Source organism: Rhea americana, unplaced genomic scaffold (genome assembly GCF_003343005.1).
Source record: "Rhea americana isolate MKP2758 unplaced genomic scaffold, rheAme1 scaffold_0, whole genome shotgun sequence".
Taxonomy (NCBI): domain Eukaryota; kingdom Metazoa; phylum Chordata; class Aves; order Rheiformes; family Rheidae; genus Rhea; species Rhea americana.
The window spans coordinates 11,792,800-11,812,181 of record NW_028185037.1 but is presented as its reverse complement, the minus strand read 5'-3'; the positions used below and the strand labels follow the sequence as shown (position 1 = coordinate 11,812,181).

The 19,382-nt window shown below is 40.5% G+C and overlaps 1 protein-coding gene across 1 annotated transcript in view; it reads left to right on the top strand.

Moving 5' to 3' along the window:
- The window catches only part of SNTB1 (syntrophin beta 1), a gene marked incomplete at its 5' end in the record, with an annotated part of 119,316 nt that overhangs the window by 55,715 nt on the left and 44,219 nt on the right, over positions 1 to 19,382 (top strand). The window contains one exon of the mRNA XM_085313672.1: positions 3,982 to 4,198. Within this exon, the coding sequence (XP_085169798.1) occupies positions 3,982 to 4,198 (217 nt within the window). The remainder of the gene's footprint in view (positions 1 to 3,981; positions 4,199 to 19,382) is intronic.

The window sequence follows — 19,382 nt, the reverse complement described above, 5'->3', positions numbered from 1 at the left end:
GGCTTGCCTAGTTCTTCTCCTCTGCTTCTTCGGTGTGGGTGTCATTAATGTTAGCACATCCTTGGAATATAGTCCTAATAGACTTCTAGGTGATGTTTTCTCTTGTAGTCCCCTTTGGCAGTCCTCCCTGCTTGCTTACGTAGGAGAGAATGAATGCGTAAGGACTCTGCTTTTTMCCTGCAAAAAGTCAAAATCCTTGATGATCTTTCTTTGAGCAGATTAGGGCATGTTGTTCCTTTCACTTTCATATTGTAAACCTACATTTCCTGTCCTCATTCCTGTAGCAATGAAAGAGCTTTACTTTAGAGTACTGGCTTGGCTTCAGCAGTCTTTTTTCCCCTCCTAGGAAACAGTTTGAATGTGTCAGAAGAGTCCCAGATCCTTCACAACTGTGTCTGGCCGAGAACTGTACCAAGTTGGTCTATAGTATTTCCCTCATTAAAAGCCTGCTTCTCTTTCTTTCTTTCTTCTTTTTCTTTCTTCTTTTTTTTTTTTTTTCAAAGTCATCTGTGAACAGTTACAGCATTAATTGTGAAGAGTTGGGACTTGGCAGAACTACGTATAAATGAAGTGCTTTTTTGGAAGCTATACTGCCTGTCTTGCAGATCAAAAAATAAATGCGAAGTATTTCAATGTGTATCGGAGGATTAATTCGTTTGACTGCCACTTCTGTTTTTCTGGCCTTTGTGGGGAAAGGAGCTCCAGAGATTGGAATTTTAATTGCTCAACCGCAGTTTCTAATTTGTGGTGCACCAAAAGGGCATGGATCGTTAATTAGTACTGAATATAAGGATCTTTGGAGCTGAGCTATAGCATCAAATGGATGAGTTTAGGCAACTCTTGACTGAAATTGCAGTCTATCAGTAAATTGAGTTATAATAATGAAATCGTTTGAAATTATTCTCAGTCCATGCAAGTTGCAGTCTGCATTTTTGAAGTATTTCCTGGTGGTCTTTGAGAATTTAATAATTTTATATACTATATATGTATATATACACATATACCTATATATAATAACATATATATTCTGTAGGCATATGTATACATGCCTAAAGAGTAGAAAAGAGCATTTTTACATAATTCAGAATTATTATACAATGGCATGCCTTATTTCTTTTTATTAACTAGTTTTGGATTTTAATCTGTTAGTTAGATTCATTGGCAATTAAAAAATATACAAAAATAGTGCTCTCTGTAGCTGCTTTCTCTTTCAGTCTCTGCCTGGATTTGTATTACTGTATTCAGGAGATAACTCCATGTGCTGAGTGTAATGATCTGAAAACAGAATATTATTAACATTGCTACTTTAATGTAAAATTGTGTATTATATTTTTCTGATACTATAACTTGATGATGGAATTGAATTGTATAACTTTAGTTAACATTGCTGCGTTTGGGATTCTTGGATGGTGCCATGTAGAGTAGAAATACGCCTATAATCTGTAGTGGCATCAGCTTGTTTTTTAAGTAGAAGGTTTAAGAACTGGGATATGGACAGACTGTGGAATGTAGATGTGAGGGGGGCCACCATAAATTACTACGTGTGGTAAGGCTCATGGCGCATTGGTATAAAGCAGTGTTTGCACCCAGCATCTGGAAGTAAAGAGGAAATCATTGCTGATAAAACTTGTGGATCATCTTAGCAATGTGCACCTTATTTCAGCTAAATGCATAAACTAGGCTTTAATTATAGTCATATAATTGCAACCATTGACTGGGCCAAATGGAAAATAGTAGCTCTGAAATTTAAGTAATACAAAAAGAATTATACAATTAGGTCAAGTTCTGCCACCTGTTCCATCTACGCATTACATTGGTATGTTTACATATATTCATTTGGGGGCTATTACAAAATGAAAGAGCCTTAAAATCTGTTTTGTAAAACTGAACAGAACTCAGTGACAAATCTAGACTGCTATGCTAGGATTTGGTGGAAAGTAGGGAGTATTTAGTAGATATCTCCTGAAATGCAATTTCTCTAGACAGAAAACATTCTCATTTTATTTTTTAATTCTCCTGTAGAATTTTGTATGGCATTCAGCAGTATATTTTACCCATACATTAGTGGATCTTCGTAAGTCTCTGGATCTGAGTAGCCATTCCCCATGGGATGTTAGAAAATAGATGTCTGGGAGTTCAGGTTTTGGCAAGAGTTTTCATACGACTTTTTTCCTCAAGGTAATTTTCTTGGCCTTTGCTGAATTTGGGACTCAGTTTGTGGAAAGAGGGTTATGTTTCTGCTCTCTTCTCCTGGCAATGAGTCTTCTTTTCACTAAAATAGTGCAGCTGGCTGTCATGAACTTGCCGGTGCATTGCCTGGAAACCTGGCTTTTTGGCATGTGGAAGGGAAGACTCTTTTCTTCTCTCCCCATGCCTTGGGAATTAAAGGCACATTATGTGTTCCCACTTAGTGCTTACGTTTAGAGCCAAATTTTTAACTTCAGCTTCCTTCMTCCCCTCTCCCCTCTTTCTTTTTCTAAATTAAAAGATGCTCAGGTCCAGTGTATATAGCTGCAGCTGAAGGAGAATGAGAACTGCAATCTAAAGTAGCCACAGGATTGGACTTTGATTTAGCATCACATTTGCTGACATGTCACTGTAACAGAGCTCAAAAGCCTGTCGGATTACTTTTTCAACTGGTTAATGGATAATCTCTAATTTTAAAAGAAAAAAAATCTGATTGTTGTTGAGCCAGATTTCTACAGCCTTGGCCATCCTCCCATTTAAGTTAATGACAAAATCATATTAGATCAGTGGAAGCAACAGGAGATTCACCACATCTGTGTCTGTTCATCCCAAACGCTGTGAAAGTACAACCAGACTGAGATGTGTGCTGTTAAAAACCAAATCCATATGATACTGACAAAAACCTCATTCATTCAAAAGCCCTGAAATTCATTTCCTCTGAAAATTGGATAATTTATAGAGTGAGTGTCCAGGGAGGAGCACTGGTTTTGAGACTTAGGTCTAGAAGTTTTTATAACTTTATAACTGAAGCTAGCAGATTAAAGAAAAGGAGGGTGTARAGCAAAGGCAAGATGTTTTAGAAGACGGATGGTAACAGATGCTCACAGAACCTGGGATCTTTGGTTTTGCACAGGTATCTCTCTTAGTAAAGCTGATATGAAGTACATTGAAAATAGTGCTGAAATCACCAACCTTATCTTTTGACAGAAACACTGTTCTTGCTCTTTATTCCCCTGAATGGTTTTATTGCTTTTTTTTTCAAAAAAATTTGTCCACTTTCCGTAATTTAACCTCCTTCATCACTTTGCCCTTTTGTCATTTATTCATCTTTTTGTTACTGAATTCTTCTCAGACTCTTCAACAGAAGTGACGTGATGATCTGCACTATTTGCTTGCAATTGTGTCTCATGGTGTTTTAATAACTTCCCCAAATAAGTTCATGGCGCTGCTGCCCTTTCGGTTCATCCCGTGGCTGCCTGAGTCATGAGTATAATCAGCTGACAACAGCTAGTTCACTGGCCAGCAAGGTCTGCCACTGTCAAATTGCATAATATGTCTGCGTGAATTAGATATACGTGTCTAACCAGTACACTTAAATGTGAGATCTTTTCTTGACTGAGCTCTTAGCCTCCTGGAGGCTGTGGTTGGTGAAATTTGTCCTCCTAAAAAGGCTTCCTATACCTCATCCAACCCTCAGCTTGTACRTAGGAGTTACTGGATAAGATTTTATAGTCAATTGAGCAGAAGTCAGATGCCTCTCCTGTCTTACACCCATGTAGCTCATAGGTCCTTATTTCTCCTATTCTGCTCTTTTCTCCCATTTTGCTCATTGCACCTATTGAGATAGGCTGTACTCTTTCTAGATTTAGGTCTTACATATTTGCACAGCCTCCAATGTTGTGATTCTAGACATATTAAAATAATAAAGCATGCTAATKGTTGGTACCAATTTAAAGAACTCACACTAGATTTAACTGTTGAATACCGGCTTATTTATTGCTTTTTTTTTCATAGTGAAATATATGAGAGAAGCAACACCCTATGTGAAGAAGGGTTCCCCTGTTTCAGAAATTGGATGGGAAACACCTCCCCCCGAATCTCCTCGACTGGGCTGTGCATCTTCTGACCCTCTGTCGCAGCTCTCTCTCTCCATCCACAGAGACAGAAAAACAATCCCACTCAAGATGTGCTACGTGACACGCAACATGACGCTGTCAGACCCCGAGAACAGGTGAGCAGGGGCTTTTTTTTTGCCTGGGATTGGGGTTTTCCCTTTGCACTGGATTGCTGTTGGTCTTTTCAGTGCTGGGATTGACGAGCAGCTGATCAGTTGACGAGCAGTCCGGCAAGGGGCCAGCAAGGACACCTGGTTGCATCTGAGCCACCAGGCGCTGGGTTTAGCACCCAGCTCCCCGGCAGGGACGTGTGAATTCCCGATTGGGGCTGGTTTGCCGCTGCGCAGCTGTCAGCGTGGGTGGCGAGCACACGGGCCTCTGGGCCAGGCCATGAGTGCTGCCCTGCCCAGTGCGAGCCAAGGTCCAAACTCTGTCCCTGGTGACCTGCGGGAATGTGGGGTTTGGCTCCATCCCCTCGAGTTAATGGTCAGGCTCTTCAGCTTTTCTCACACAACTTCCACCTGAGATCTCAAGGTGTTTTACAGTCATTTCACAGCACTCCATGGAGGCRGCTGGGGGAATACAGACTTGTCCGTTTTGAGTGGTGCTAGAAAAATTCTTTAGTACAGTAATCCAGCATTTTTTTTAGAAACAGACTCATAGGGTTTTTTTCACCATGATCGAATGACGAGTTTTGAAATAAAAAAAGAAATTGTGCACATAATTGATTACATCTTCTAGGCTAATGTAATCTAATCTCATTATATTTCAATTTCTTTATTATTCTCATTCTTATCTTCTTATTATTTTAAGAATGGCCTGTTTTGTCCATTCAGTTCTGGGTATTAAAGTCAAGAATGTGAGAAAAGTTCCACTTAAAAGATGTGAATGGGGAATTTCTGTGACATCCTGTCTTTTTTTTTCCTAATGCTAAATATAGGATGAGCTTACTAGCCCTTATTTATAACATATGTGGAACAGCTGCAACACACCAGCACACTCACTGATCCCTGCTCTAACAGCTGCCAGAGAAAAAGGGACCAGTCAGGTTAGAGTGATTCTTCCATCCAAATAATGGCCTTTTTGTTCTTCTCCAGTGCACTGGCTTATTGATAAGCTGTTTGGAGTAGCTTTGATTCTCAACACTTACATATAGGCATGAGTAAAAGTATGTTTTCATTTGCAGAGAAGAGTAATGAGGGAGGGAACAGAAGAGGATTTTAGAGGAAAGATTCCCCTGTATTCTCTTGTRTGGCAGTTCAGAAACTTTATCAGTAGCTGTGTGATTTTCTTCCTGTATTTGTCTTACCTTGTTCTTAAATTTTTTTTCCCCCTACTCTAACATTATTTTTTTTTTGTTTGGCACTGCTTTACTTTGCTTCCATTCTTAACTCATCAAGTAGTCACTCCTATAGGCAGTGATAGCTGACCCCTATGAAAGTGCAATTGTAAAACAGTAATTAGTACTAGTAGTTTCTTTTTTAAGTGCCGTTGCAAGTTTAATTCAAGGTGTTATTTGATATGGGCCATTTTTTTTCTGCATATGTATATGTAATCTAAGATGTGGGGGTTTAAGAGCTCTACTGCTAGTTTACTAGTTTACTGGTTTACAGTTTACTGTTCTCTCTGCCATGGARTGTTTTTTAAAAAAAGCAGCATGCAAGATGTCTAGTTTGAATCACCGGAATGTAACATTATTTTATGCCTATTGGCTTTAGTCTTCTAGAATTTTTCCCTTCTTTTTYGGCTGTATTATAGTTCTCATTTTSTATCCCGTTGCTGGTCCTGAAATGTGGTTAAAGGGTAGGACTGATTGAGAGGAACGAACTCTCACTGCACGTGGCACTTCTGTGGTGGAGCTCGCTTTCCAAAGTGTTCTACAAATGGGTGCACTCTGAGGTGCTGCTAGGAGGTAATGCGTGGGAGGGTCRTATTGCTTATCATGGTTTTCATTTTGTGTTGCTGTCATTTCCTATGGAAAGAGTGACTTGTGATTTTTACTGTAGTCCAACACAAGGTACTGTACAGTCTAAGGTAGATTTTTCCATCGAAGCACGCAGTACTTTACCATCATGGTAGCTGCAGTGCAATAGTAGCAGCCTGTGGATTTGTATCTTTACTGATTTATTGTTGTTCAGCAGTTCTGAATACTGAGATTAATGCTTCCCATTGGGAATGGTTTTACAATGCAGTGATCCTTCCCCACTGAAATGTATCCCAGGATAGTAATCTAAGTCCACAGAAATAATTGGATCCTTGTTCGCAGTAGAGCCCAAGCCATGTCCCTACATGCTTATGATACTTCTGCTTTATAACCCAGTGACCTGATACACGTAGATCTTATATCTGATGGAGTTGCTTTGCCAGAGTGTTTTAGAAGAGCACCGCTGGCGGATTGCCAAAGCCTATGCTGGCTGTAAAAGGGTTTCTTATCTATATCTGAATGAATTTTCAGAGATGCCTGAGACCAAGCACGGACACAGAAAGTGTGAATTTCACAGCGCAAGAGTTTTTGCAGTGCAGGTTACAGCGGCGTTCGGGGACCAGGTGGCACCAGTTTGACGCTGAGCATGAGAAAAGGACCCCAAAGGAAAAGTATGCTTTTTGACTCAGAATCATCTCTAGTTCTTAGAAAATGAATGTGGGTGAATGTGGGTATAACAGGCATGGAGGAACTCACACACCTGATTTTCTTCCTAGAGCCAGTAGCCCTGTGTCAGATTTCTGTTTCTCCTTAAAGACAGGACAGAGTTAGGATAGTCATAGGAGTATGTATCTCCTCAAATAGTCTGGAGAGAGTGTTATTTCAGAGCGGGAGTGAAATAGGGTGTTTTTAGAGCCGGCACTTCTCCTTCTATCATGCCTGTGCATTTACTCTTAAGCAGATAGAGGATTGTTTCACAGGGAACTCTGGCACAAGCGTAGATTTAAGAAGCTTTAAGATACCAAAGAGAAAATCTCATGTAACGCAAACCAATGCCAAGTTTGAGGGTGCAGGAAAATACTTTTTAATAGTACAAACAGCCAACAGGAGAAAAGATGACGAACATTTTAGTAGCATCTGTCTGTGTCAGGCTTGTCTAGACACAGGAGCCATTGTTGTATTTTAGGTTGGAATAAACTAAGTGAAAGTAATTACTACTTACATGTGTTGTTTGCCTTCGTTTTCGCTGACACGTGTCCTTCCTCGCGGCAGCGTTAAAGGTTAATGTCAGCCTCAAAAGGGAGGGTTCTCTTTTGGGAAAACGGGGGAAGGCTCGCAGTTATTAATGCAAATAAATAGTAAACGTTTCTGCAGCACAAGAAGCTTTTCATAAATTTCTGCTCATGATATTAAGGAACAGGAAAAAAAAAAGAGAAAGAAAGAAAATTGGATCCCTAAGGTGAAATTTGTTCTGTTTGTGCTTTTCAAGTCTTGGGACCTGATATAAAAGTACTTCTGTGCTCGGTGTACGAGGTGTGACATTCTCTGAAGGAAGTGAGGCCATGCTGTGCTGGCTGCAGGTTTTTTCCTTCTTCTTTTGAATTCTCCCTGAAATCTTGCTTGCAGTTCATTCAGTTAAACCCATGAAGTCTGGGCCTCATCCTGCCGGCATTTAGTGCACACAGATCACTTTCCCAGAGGCAGGAGTTCAAAGCAGTCTGATCCTTAAGGATCAAATCTTTAGACTGCTTAAGGATCTAAAAGATCCTTAAGCAGTCTGATCCCGTCTGCAGGAACCCAGTCTTAGGGATTTAGATATTCCTTGTCATRCTCATCACAGGATCTGGCCCTTTGATAGGTAAAGATTGCTCTGATTTTTAAGCTGGGAAGAATGAGCTAATGGTAATTGCTCAGTGCTGGCTGGAGCTACACATAGTGGCAGCACTGGAGCAAGTCCAGAAGTTTGTGAGGTCTAACGGGTGCTAGACACTACGAATGCTCGGAGTAGCAGACAAGGAAGTTTTCTTACCTATTTTCTGTTTAAGGGTTGAATTGAGAATTATAATCAGAGGACAAAATTCAGCAAGTATATTTTAAAAATGATGTGGGAATTAGATTCCCCCGATTCCCTGGAATGTGTTTGTCCTGGGCGCTGCACGACCAAGCTGACCCTCGGCATTCGCCTTCCAGGACTACAGGGAGATGCGAGGCAGGTTGCGACCAGGTTACTTTGAAGGCAGGTACAGACTGTAGCTGGTTGATTGCTTTGATTAAAACAAGTTTTAACATTGTGCAGCACTGATTCAGTGAAAGAAATATTTGCAAGACTTATTGCAAAAATGTCACTTGACCCAACTGATTTCTTTTGCACACATTCTTTCTGAATTTTTTTTACATTACTTAATAACATGTCAGTAGTGCACAACAGCATTTAGAGTCAGTGAGAACTTGCATTTTGCATTGTAATTGGCATGATATGAATGGGGAAATCATATAAACRTGAAAAAAATCCATCCCTATGTGATTCTGAAATAAAATTTCAAAATCTTAAATGTAAATAAATTCCGGTTAAATTCAGATGTATTTACTCTTGTCACAATATGGAATGAAAAAAAAATGTTGAAACGTCCTTKAAAATTAAAACTTATTTTCATCCAGCTTTAATATGACATAGTAAAAACCAACAAGCACCAACAAGCTTCAGTCGTGAATGCAAGTTGCAAACACAACAAAGTCAGCAGAAAGTGTGAAGATGAGGTAAGAATACAAGCATCTTTAAGGTGAAGGCAGGGAACTATGGCACTAGTTCCCTATAGAACAGATCAGTCCAAAATTGGACTTTCTGAATGTTTTTCTAATGCATTTTTAGCTGTGAGGCTAATTGATTGTTTATATATATGATATCTTGAATATGAATAGAAATTCCATGCCTTTGTAACAGAACTCTATGAAAAATTAGTGCATGTAGTTTGGGACCTGCCACTCTTCCAGGATCCTCAGTTTTACTATTGCTCTAAAGCACAACTATGTTTTTTTAGAGGGATTACAGGAAGGAATTAAAAGGTGAAGGGCTTTTAGCTTCTGCAGCTCTTCAGGATTATGCACATAAAGTTTAATGTCAACCAAGTAGGACAGGGAGGAAGCAGGGAGACAGGTATTAGTGCAGGACTTTCTGGACATCTTGCTGGTTAATACTGGGGTGGGCTCCACCCTGCCGGTTTCCTGCTCCGTAACCATGACCATGCTTTGATGTTGCCCTGCAAGTGCAGCCACTTCTATGCAAAACAAAGGCTGGATTCTCGTCGAAGAGCAGTGTGATTTAGGTGTGCATCTTTGCAGCTCAGGCTTTTTTCCTGCTTGTAAGGGAGCTGATGCTCCCTTACTGGCTCACATACCTTGTGTTGAACTCATGGAGGGCAAGGTGGTGYCGAGAGGAATGACCACGTTACAGTGTGCGAGCTGTGGCTGTTCTTGTCCCCATTTGTCTTACTTTGCTTTGTGTCTCTCCTCCCTTAATTGAGAGGTAAACGGTTTGATAGGTTTGATAGYGTTGTACTCAGCAAGGGACAGCAGACAATGCACAGTTTGCCGGTTGCTAATAGAAGCACAAACGGAGTGAGGTGCTGTGCCCAGACCCAAATCTGGATTTAAAGAGGTGATGGAGCATTTGTGGTACAGCGTTGGGACCGTTGCAGCTTGCCTGGAGCTGTTTCAGCCCTGGGTGGATAGCAGCGGTTCTGCTGTTCTTGCTGAGGAGGGAGAAAATTCCCCTTCTACGTATTTAACAGTACGTATTTAACAGAATTGGCCACTGGTTTAGAAAACTTTGCTCCCTATTTGGTTCTTTTTCTATTGCTATTGGCAAAAAGAGACATGAAGTATAAATGCCTGAAGGAGAGAGCAATCGTAATGATACAGTAAAGGATGAATATATTACAATGACAGTGCCAGTACAAAAGTCCAAAAACCCCAAGGGATTTGAGTCTAGCTCCTCATGTTGGTACTGAGCTGCTCTCTGGCTCTAAACAAACTCTGTGAAATGGAAAAAACRTATTATCCTACTTCACAGTGTTGTTGTGAGTCACAACTTGAGATCCTTGGATGAAAGGGCTATAGCACTTAATTATCATTATTGGTACAGACATGTTTTGCTATTTGAATATCAATAAGTTCTTTGAAGAAGTCATTGAGCCTGCTAGAGTAAAGGTCCTGGTCTATATCAAGATTTTTTGTTAYTGTTTTTTTGCTGTTGGGCTGTGTTTATTATCTGTTTAGATTAATGTTAAACTATGGGAGAAATCAACAATCCAACATTAAAATAAAGCAGCTTAAAAGGGTCCAATTCGGATCCAGAGAAGAACAAAAAATGACAATAATCAGGGTGAAATTCTGGTCAACTATCTCCTCATGCTTCAATCACCCTGTTGTGCTAGACTAGTAATATAAGGAAAATATACAACTGTGAAGCCCTTTACGTGCTTGTCCACAAAGGGTAGTGAATATAATATCAAGGCAAACTTGGATTTTTAACCTTACCTTCCAACTATTTTACTTCTATGGATCCAAACCCTCCTTTCATGTAAAGCTGGATATTTCTTCTTGTGTTCTTATTTGTTTGTAATCCTGTAACCCCCAATCTGGCCAGAAAAAACTATTTACTGGAAGGTAACAAGTAGGAGATAGTACAAATCTACTAACCTTTCTCTCCTTTCAAGCTGACAAAAGTTAGGTGATCTAGCTAAAAATACACTTACAGCATCCCATTCAGTGCCTAAATGTGTCATAAGTGTGGGACCTGGAGCTTTAGCCCTAGTCACTCTCTGGCCACTCCAGAGCCACCAAGTACACAGCCATTTGGAGTGATGTTTGGTGACATTGAACAGCTAGGCTGTCCTGCAGGATCTCCTTTTTGGAAGGCCTAAGAGACACACGAACATGTCCTCTTTAAGAGCAGCATGGTTGGTGGGTCCCTCCTTGGTCACGGGGGATGTCAGATGAGAGGTGCATCAGATTGTATTTCTTCTCTTTTARCAGAATTTTGGGGCAAATTATTAACCAGGAAGAGTTAGTAATTGGTTTAGGCTGGGGTATATGACAGTCCTGTATTGCATCATCTGCTCTTTGGACAGGTCTATGATTGCCAGGGCATTTTGCAGATTATAATCATCTGTCTTGCAAAGGAATGGTTTTCCTACCCTGTAGGAGCTCAAGCTCTGAAGCCTCTAGATAGAAAGGCTAAATCTTGTATTTAGTTTTTCATTATTAGGAACAGATATTTCCCATAATTTGTGAAACTCTGCACCAGCCAAATCCGTCATAGTTTTTTGCTCTAGGTCTTACAAACTGCTKTCTTAACCTTAGTTTCTTCTAGGCCTTCTTGGAAGGCTACTAAGATCAGGCCCCTCTGTGGTCATGCCCTTTCCACAGAGATGTGCATTTTGGTTTCTTTTTAATCCCTCACCTGCTAAGCTTTTTAAGAAAAAACACAGAGATCATTTTTTTGCAGAGGCAAAAAAACTAAAAAAGAAAAAAAACAAAGAAGGCCAGATTTGGCTGAATGTACTGCAAAGCATTTTTACTCAGTTTTTATCAGTTTTAATCAGTTTTATTTTGTTAAATCATTTTGCAAGTAGCCTTCTAATGTCCTAAGGACATGTAGTAGTATCTCTGGGCTACTGTGTGAGAAGTGGGTATATGTCAAGGAATTAGGAGTGGGGCAGAAAATGTTGGAGTTGTCCTCTGCATGTGTGAGACATCAGCAAAGAACTGAATGGTCAGAGTATGTCATGACTGACCTTCAATCTGTGTAGATCATGGTGAAACTGTAGCATCTGAGATTAGACATGTTTTCTCTTGAAAAACACGCCATATTCTTCCTTCTTTGTAATGATATGGGGCTTTCTCCCCTCCCAGTCCTTCTCTGTTGAATGGATGAGCTCCTGGTATCATTCCCATTTCCAGCACTAGTGGCATGGGAATGGGCAAGAGTGCCTGTCTGCATGAGTGAAAAAAAATGTGTGTTCTTGCATGTACCTACGTGCATGCAAATGTGTAAATAAAGTGCTGTGTGTGTGAGAGAGAGAGAGACTGAATATGACTTGACAGACAGGAATAAAATGTGTCATGGTGAGTGGGTGGCAAGTTAGGATGTGTGTAGTATAGAGATGGCAGTAATTGAGCTGGGCTTCACTTCCAGCTGGATCTTTGATTAACAGACTTTTTACGAAAGTCTTTCTTTTCTCTGAAAAGCTTTGGATAACAAGTTGGTGGAGAAAAGAAATGTGTTTGGTGGAGTTGTGTTGTATTTTGAGGGTTTTTCAGCCACAAAATCAGTAAAGGGAATTTTGAAAAAGTCAAATGATTTTGTTTTTTCCAAGCAGCTTCTACCATAGGAGACGGTGATGAGGAAAGGAAGTAAGAATAAAATAACTGGGAATGGATCTAGAGAGGGGGAATAAGAAGAAACTGTCTTGAGATATGCGTGGAGGAAGGGAGGAGGACATACTGAGAAATGGTGGTAAACTAACCAGCAAGACAAAGAAAACTAAGAGAGTGAAGACTGCAATCCACTTTATTGAGTGAATGTTTTTATAAAACAGGAAAAAATAAATAACTGCTGAGATGAGGAAAGAGAGATGCTCCATCACAGATCAAGAGAAAAAAAAGAGCAATATGACTACTGCAGGGAGGGACAGAGAAGGGAAAACATTTGTGTTTTTATCTGTATATATAGGGTATATAGCTAAGTGCTGACATCCAGGATACCCCTAAATACTACTGGAGAGTGATTTTAACACCCAGGAGCTCTGCGGAATACAGAGAGTTGAGATGCAAGGCTTGCAGTTTCCTGCGATTCTCCCGTCTTGCTGCCCTCCCTGCAGTCCTTGTGTAAATGACACTGGCAAACTAGAACCTGGGAATTTTAGTCTCTTAGCAAATCATTACAGTCTTCTGGCACTGCATAAATGCTATATCATAATACAGGACCTGTCACATCCATGAACATCCRTGTGAACAAGAGATGATAAARGTRGATAGGAGGTCCTGAAGCCTGGATTCATCTCATCTRGCTTAGCTACTTATTCTRGACTCCTTCTGTAGTCAGTGAGGARGAGGATACATCCCATGGGGTCAGTTTAGCAGTAGAGGGCTGCCTGGCCTCCAGAGGCCATGTGTATTCCTTCTGACCATGCTAGGARCCTACGGTGATGRACTGCCTAGTTTAAGTGCCCCAGCTAAATGCTCTTGAGTAGCGAGACTGTGTTTTAGTGCTTATGTTGTTTATATAGACGTAGCTATTTTTAATGCCCTGTTGTCACTTCACGGCCCTCCTGCTTTCACACACATTTCTGCTGTTGGAGAGTCCTTTTTTCTTATAGTAGGAATGARAGAGAGTTACTCTGAAGTTGTTATTTCCTCTCATCGCTTAGATGGAGCTTTTCCATTGATCTATGAGTCTGTTAAATGAGAAGATGAATGTCACTAACTCAGTGCTGCCAATAGTGAAAGCGCAGTGAGGTTACCTATGCCCACAGTCGCAGGTGAGGTCAGCAGCATCTCTGGGACTCAGCCTCTGGGATGCTGAATCCCAGGTATTGCTCTCTCCCCAAGGCTCAGAGGCCAATAGCTTATCTATAAGGTATTCGTGGTTTGTCAAACAGTCTGGCTTCTGTTTTGCTTCACTTGGCAACTAATCAGTAACTGCTTGGATTTTTTGATCATATGAAACAAAAAGGCATGTAAAGCAATGAAATAAGATAGACACATGCTGCTCAGTTGAGGTGAAACTGCTTTTGTCCCCTGCAGCAGACCTTCTCCCATGGCAGTTCCTCAGCAACCCAGAACTGATCTACCAGCAGCCCAAATCTTTTGTCTCCTTTCCTTACTCATTTTCATCCATGCTCATGGATTTTGTGTCCTTCTTCTTCCTGGGTCCTATTAGTCTGCTGCCAGCAGCAACTGTTACACCGTTGTTCTTTCTCAGAATACATTAATTCTTCTCTAAGTCCATGAAAGTTTATTTATATGTAGCAGCATGAGGTTGTCTCGCTTCTTCCCTGACTTTCCCGATCTGAAGTGGTCATTACCACTTTGTACTACCTACAGTCACTTGCTCTTTACTTAGCACAGGTTCAGCATGAATTGCAGAAACATCGTRCTTTGAAGTTAGCTGTGGCTTTCCTAAAGGTGCAGCTTTTGTGGCTGAAACAGGTTTTTCCCCTAGCACTAATGCATCCTGTTTGCCGAGAGAGAGTTGCTTAAGGGAGCTATGGTCAGTGCTTTTACCACACTGATCACAACAGCCTCTAGTCTTAAAGAAATTTTCAGCAGCGTATTTTTAGGGTTAAATCAAGTTCCCACTGTGTCTCTGAAATGATTCCTGTTTTTTTTTTCCCCCAAGTAACTGACCTCACTGCTCCTTGAAACAGCACTTTTGCCCTTGTTTTGGTGCTGAATCCAGTTAGCCACAGTGAAGAGGGTTAGACTGTGTGTTTCTGCATTATTAAAATTCAGCACTGTTACAACCAGAACATGAAAGAAAAGAATGAGAAAGAAGATAAGAGGCTTTTTGGCAATATGGGGAACAAGTTCTGTTTCTTAATGTCCACAGACATTTAAAAATATTAACTGTGTCATTCTGGGTAGAGGAAGGTGGCTCGTGGTGTGTTGTGCAGACTGGTCAATGTGAGCACACATTCATGTGGACAATTCCAGGGCAGAAGCAGATCCTTTCCTTACTTGTATGCTGTGYAGTTCCACTGATATCCTTTTTGTTAAGGCCCAGCTGGCAGCAAATAGAGATGAAATCATCTGTGACAGCTCATTAGTGATATATGCACCCTCTGTTTGGACATAAGTCTAGTCCAGCTCCCAAGGAACAAGTGACTACATCATTGTAAGTTGAAAGCCGGCGAGTAATGTTAGTACAGCTGGTACCCTTGTGACAGCACAGGCACTGAGGGACTTTCCCATAGCAAACTTTCACTTGATAACCAAATAGCAGTCAGTTGCTTTGTAAAATTGTTTTCACCTGCTTTGAGGTGCATCAAGTGAAGATACTTTCTCRGTGTATGCTGGGAAAGCAGCACAGCCTAATAATCTCTCTGCCTAATAATCTCCCTATGGAAAATTTTCTTTGGAAGCTAAACCTGAATTTTCCATTTGTTAATTTTAGCATACTTTATTCCTGGCTTATCCCCTGATGCTACATGTAGAATTAAACAAGAATCTTAGCATTTTTATTACTATTATTTTATATGGAACTGGAACTATTTAAATATCACCTCTGAATGTATTCCTCCAGATCCCCAGGGCCAAGCCTATACTGGAAAGCTTCCCATACTTTTACCCTCAGAAGCAGACAAACTTTTTCATATTTTTAGGATTAAATCTCAGGACAACTGAAGGAGGAAATGGTCTGGGAAGTTCGGCCCTTGAGCCCCTTTTAAGTTTGCAAAGTCAGTGTTAGGATTTGTGTTCCTGGCTACACTGGTGCAAAATCAGCGTAGTGGGATAGTCTTGAATATCTCTGGCTCCAGTTCATCATTAACTTCAAGGGATTTGCTCCACACTTTAATCAGTCACTRAATACGTAATCTGACCCAGGAAAAGGCACAAAGTGTAAATCGGTGCCTAATTTGGTCCTAAGCCAAGGCTGGTGGGAGAAGTGCTTTCAAGAGATTTGATAAAAGGTATTTCTTAGATAATGAACCCTCCTACACAAGGAGGCCTTATCAAATGTCAAATGATTACGGTCTGTCAAACACATTTGCTTTCAACTGCTTGCGATCCTCTGTGAAATAAAGTACCTCGATCCAGTGAGGGAGTGAGTTTGGTCTCTTGCAAGGTTACAGCATTGGGAAGATTCAGGTTTTGTGTCAGCCGCATGTTCTGCAAGTGGAAAATGGGATGCTAGGAAATATTCTCTGGCTCAGTGGAACTCTTTGAGAAGGAGAGAGAAAATTACTCTTTTATGATAAGGTTTGCCAAATGATCTCTGAGAAAATGTGATATCATTCATATGCATTGCCAAGCTGGAGAGATGCCGTGCATCTTGGCAGCCATCTAGAGCTAACATATAATTCCTTTGGGTTGGTACAGGCTTTATCAGAAACAGTTCCATATGCAGTATTTACATAACTGTGGTGGAGTGTGAGAATAAACACAGCTGTGGCATTGCTCTAAATATTTCAATTCAGTGGGGAATTAAGGGAACTTTATCACTGAACTGCAGATAAACATAATACAGTAAGCGGTGGTCAGTTTAGCCAAGGAACAAATCAAACCTACAATGGCTGAACTGCTGGAAACACTGAAGTACTTTAGTGTTGGAGTTTACTAAGGTCACTGGTATTTCTTTGCTTTTCAGAAAATATGGAAATGCCATCAGTCAGCTGTTAAACTAAAAGCAGTATCCAAAAGGACTGATGAATCAAAGCAGTATACGCTGAAAAGCAGAAAATGTAAGAGTTTGTAGGGACATAGGGCTTTCAGCATCTGATTGCAGTAGGAGCCCATGGCTATCCGGGAAGTTTTCGGAGGACGTTTCCATCAGGATCTCTATCTCAACTGACTGCGAAAATGGCAGCCCTTGATCTTTACCAGAAATCTATGAAGCCAAATTCTTAAAGACAGTTTAGTGCCCAGATCTCATAGAGGCCAGTCACAAAGCTTAGGCAGTTAAGGATTTAGCCTTGGCTTCTTAGTGTATGTGTAAAGAGGGTAACCTGCTTAGCAGCTTGCACAGGCCTGAGACGTGCAGACCTGTTTCTTAGACTGCGCCAGCACTGTGGCTAGCAGGGCACAGTTTCGGTGCTGCCAGTGCAGTATATTTTCTTGTTTTCAATTCCGTTTTGAAAAATGTAGCAAATATTGCCCAATCTTCCTGTCATTCAGCTAAGGGAATGAGGTAGTCTTTTCGCAGTTGGTAGTGTCTCACCRTCAAACTTTGGCGCAGTCCCGCAGATAAGTCCATCAGCAGGCACTGCGAGATGGTATTTTAAGAATATTTTTTGCAAACAAGGCACTGTATATGTGTGCATATATATAGTAGAATATATACATTGATACCACAGTAGAATGCATATATATTGGAATGTCACATGATGTCAAACTGAAACAGTACTACATAGGTTTGAGTCAGTTAAAAAAAATTACTATCTGAACTATCTAAAGGGTCATTATTTTAGGGGCCAGAACTACTGTGGACATACTGAAATAACCATCACCAAGGGAAATACATACTATCAGGGCCCAACTAGCAAAACAGACTTTTTGTATGTTTATCCACTTGCTTTAAACAGAACTTAAGTGTTACTCCAGTGCTAATTCCAGCTTGTAGGGAAGCAAGTTGCCATTTTGAAGGACTTTCAGCTTCATATAGTTTATTTTTAAGCCAAAACTTGCAGCAACTCTTACTTAAAAAGAAATGACACGAGCTCACTGCCATTCTTTTGCAACTGAAAAAGAAGCACTTTTTTTCTGTCTTTATAACAGTTGTTCAGCACTTTGTTTACAGCGTGATACACAGTGACTTTGGAGGTGGGAGTTCTCTTACAGAAAGTACAAGCTCTGTACGGACCTTTGTTTCACCAAATCCATACTGTGCATTAACCTTTTAGAAAACCGGCACAATACTGCCTGCTGTTGAAATAATTTTTCTCTTAAAAAAAATAAAATAAAATGGGCAACAGAGTGCAGAAAATAGTGAGTGGTATTCCTGGCTTGTTCCCAGCCTCATCTGGATTAAGCATGAATCTTATCACCTCTCCAGGTGCCTTTCCAATGATTGAATGGGGATGCTGTGACTGAACCCCTTGGTAAAATGCTTTGAGATCTCATGAAAAAAAAGTGTTATTTAACTAGTAAGTAATATTTCATTAATATCACCAAGTGCTTTTAAAATCCAAGTCCAATTTGTTTCCATTGGTTTTCTGGGTACAAGATCAAGTTCRTGTGGCATTCAGAGACCAGGAGCTTCTGATCGAACGAAGAAAAAGGGTGTGGGAGCTATGTATGGTCTTTATGATCATCAGTCACAAGCAGCTGGATTGTAACTGCTCTGGAACCAGCTTTTTCTTACTGTTAAAAAAAAAAAAAGATAAGAACATGATGAGGAAAGTGCGTATCTACAAATATAATTTTCTTAATCACCAGGTCTTCACAGTGTGACCGAGAATTGTGTCTTAAGTACCCAAGGTTGAGTATTCAGTACCTACTGGAGTACCTAAATACAGGCCTTTATTTTCCCAAAGTGCTAAGTTCTAGTGGTGTTACCAAGCAAACATGAGCTACTGGGTTAGCCCAGCACTTTCTGAAAAATCAACCCACTTTTTAAACGGTCTAAACAGCRATTTAGGACCCTGCACTGTTCAGCTGCTTTGTTTGGAAAATCATGACCTTTTCTATTTTAAGAGCAGTGTCTACGTGTAGACGGCCCCTTCCCAAAMCGGACAAACAAAAGACCAACAGTCCTAAATCTGTTAGCCCTAGAGAATGATGCAGATTGAGCTGGATTCTCTTCTGGGTTCTGCCTGTTTTAATCAATTAATTAAAAACTGTTAATTGTTAATTAAGCTCCATCTTGCAGGATTTTGAGATTATGTAACAAATATTCGTATTGCAGTATTGTCTTGAATCTCAACGCRAACAAATTCCGCTGTACTAATTACTTCTCTGATATAGAAAAGAATCATTGTGTGTCCCAGGGATYGCGCAGTAATCCACAAGTACATGGTTGGTCTCAAATCTCAGGTTGAATTTGCGTGGGTAGCATTGGGGGGAAGTCACAGTACATCTGTAATGAAAACACACTAATTCAACGTTATGGCGCTGAGTGACAGCCAATGACCAGGGCTTGGTTTTGCAGTCACCRTGTAAAGAGAAACCAGACTATTACTTATTGGGCTGTTTAGCAGGCGTTCAAATGAAAGTGGCCCACGAAGCTATAGGMGAGCACACAGAGCCCCACTCAGAACAGAGCTGAAATAGCTGCAGCTGGCTCTAAAAGGGTTTGTTGTTGTTGTTGTTAGCAAAGGTGTTGGCACAGTTCCCATAACCACTGTGTACAGGATTATTTTTCCTTAAAACTGTGTTCATCTGTGCTTTTGAAACCACAGTTGTGGGTTGACCATCCCACAGGATGGTCTAGTAAGCATGTTTTKGGGGGGAAAACATCTATCTCCACACAAATTAAGAAAACTGTAAAAGATGCCTGCCGGCAGCAATCGTATGTTTGTGGTTAGCACATTCCTGCTGCACTGTTAACAGGATCTAAATGGAGCATTCAGGATATTTGTAACTCATGGAGAAGGCCAATTAAGTTGGGTTTCTGGTTCATATTTAGTGGTGTCACTGAACCCACAGTAGAATCCCAA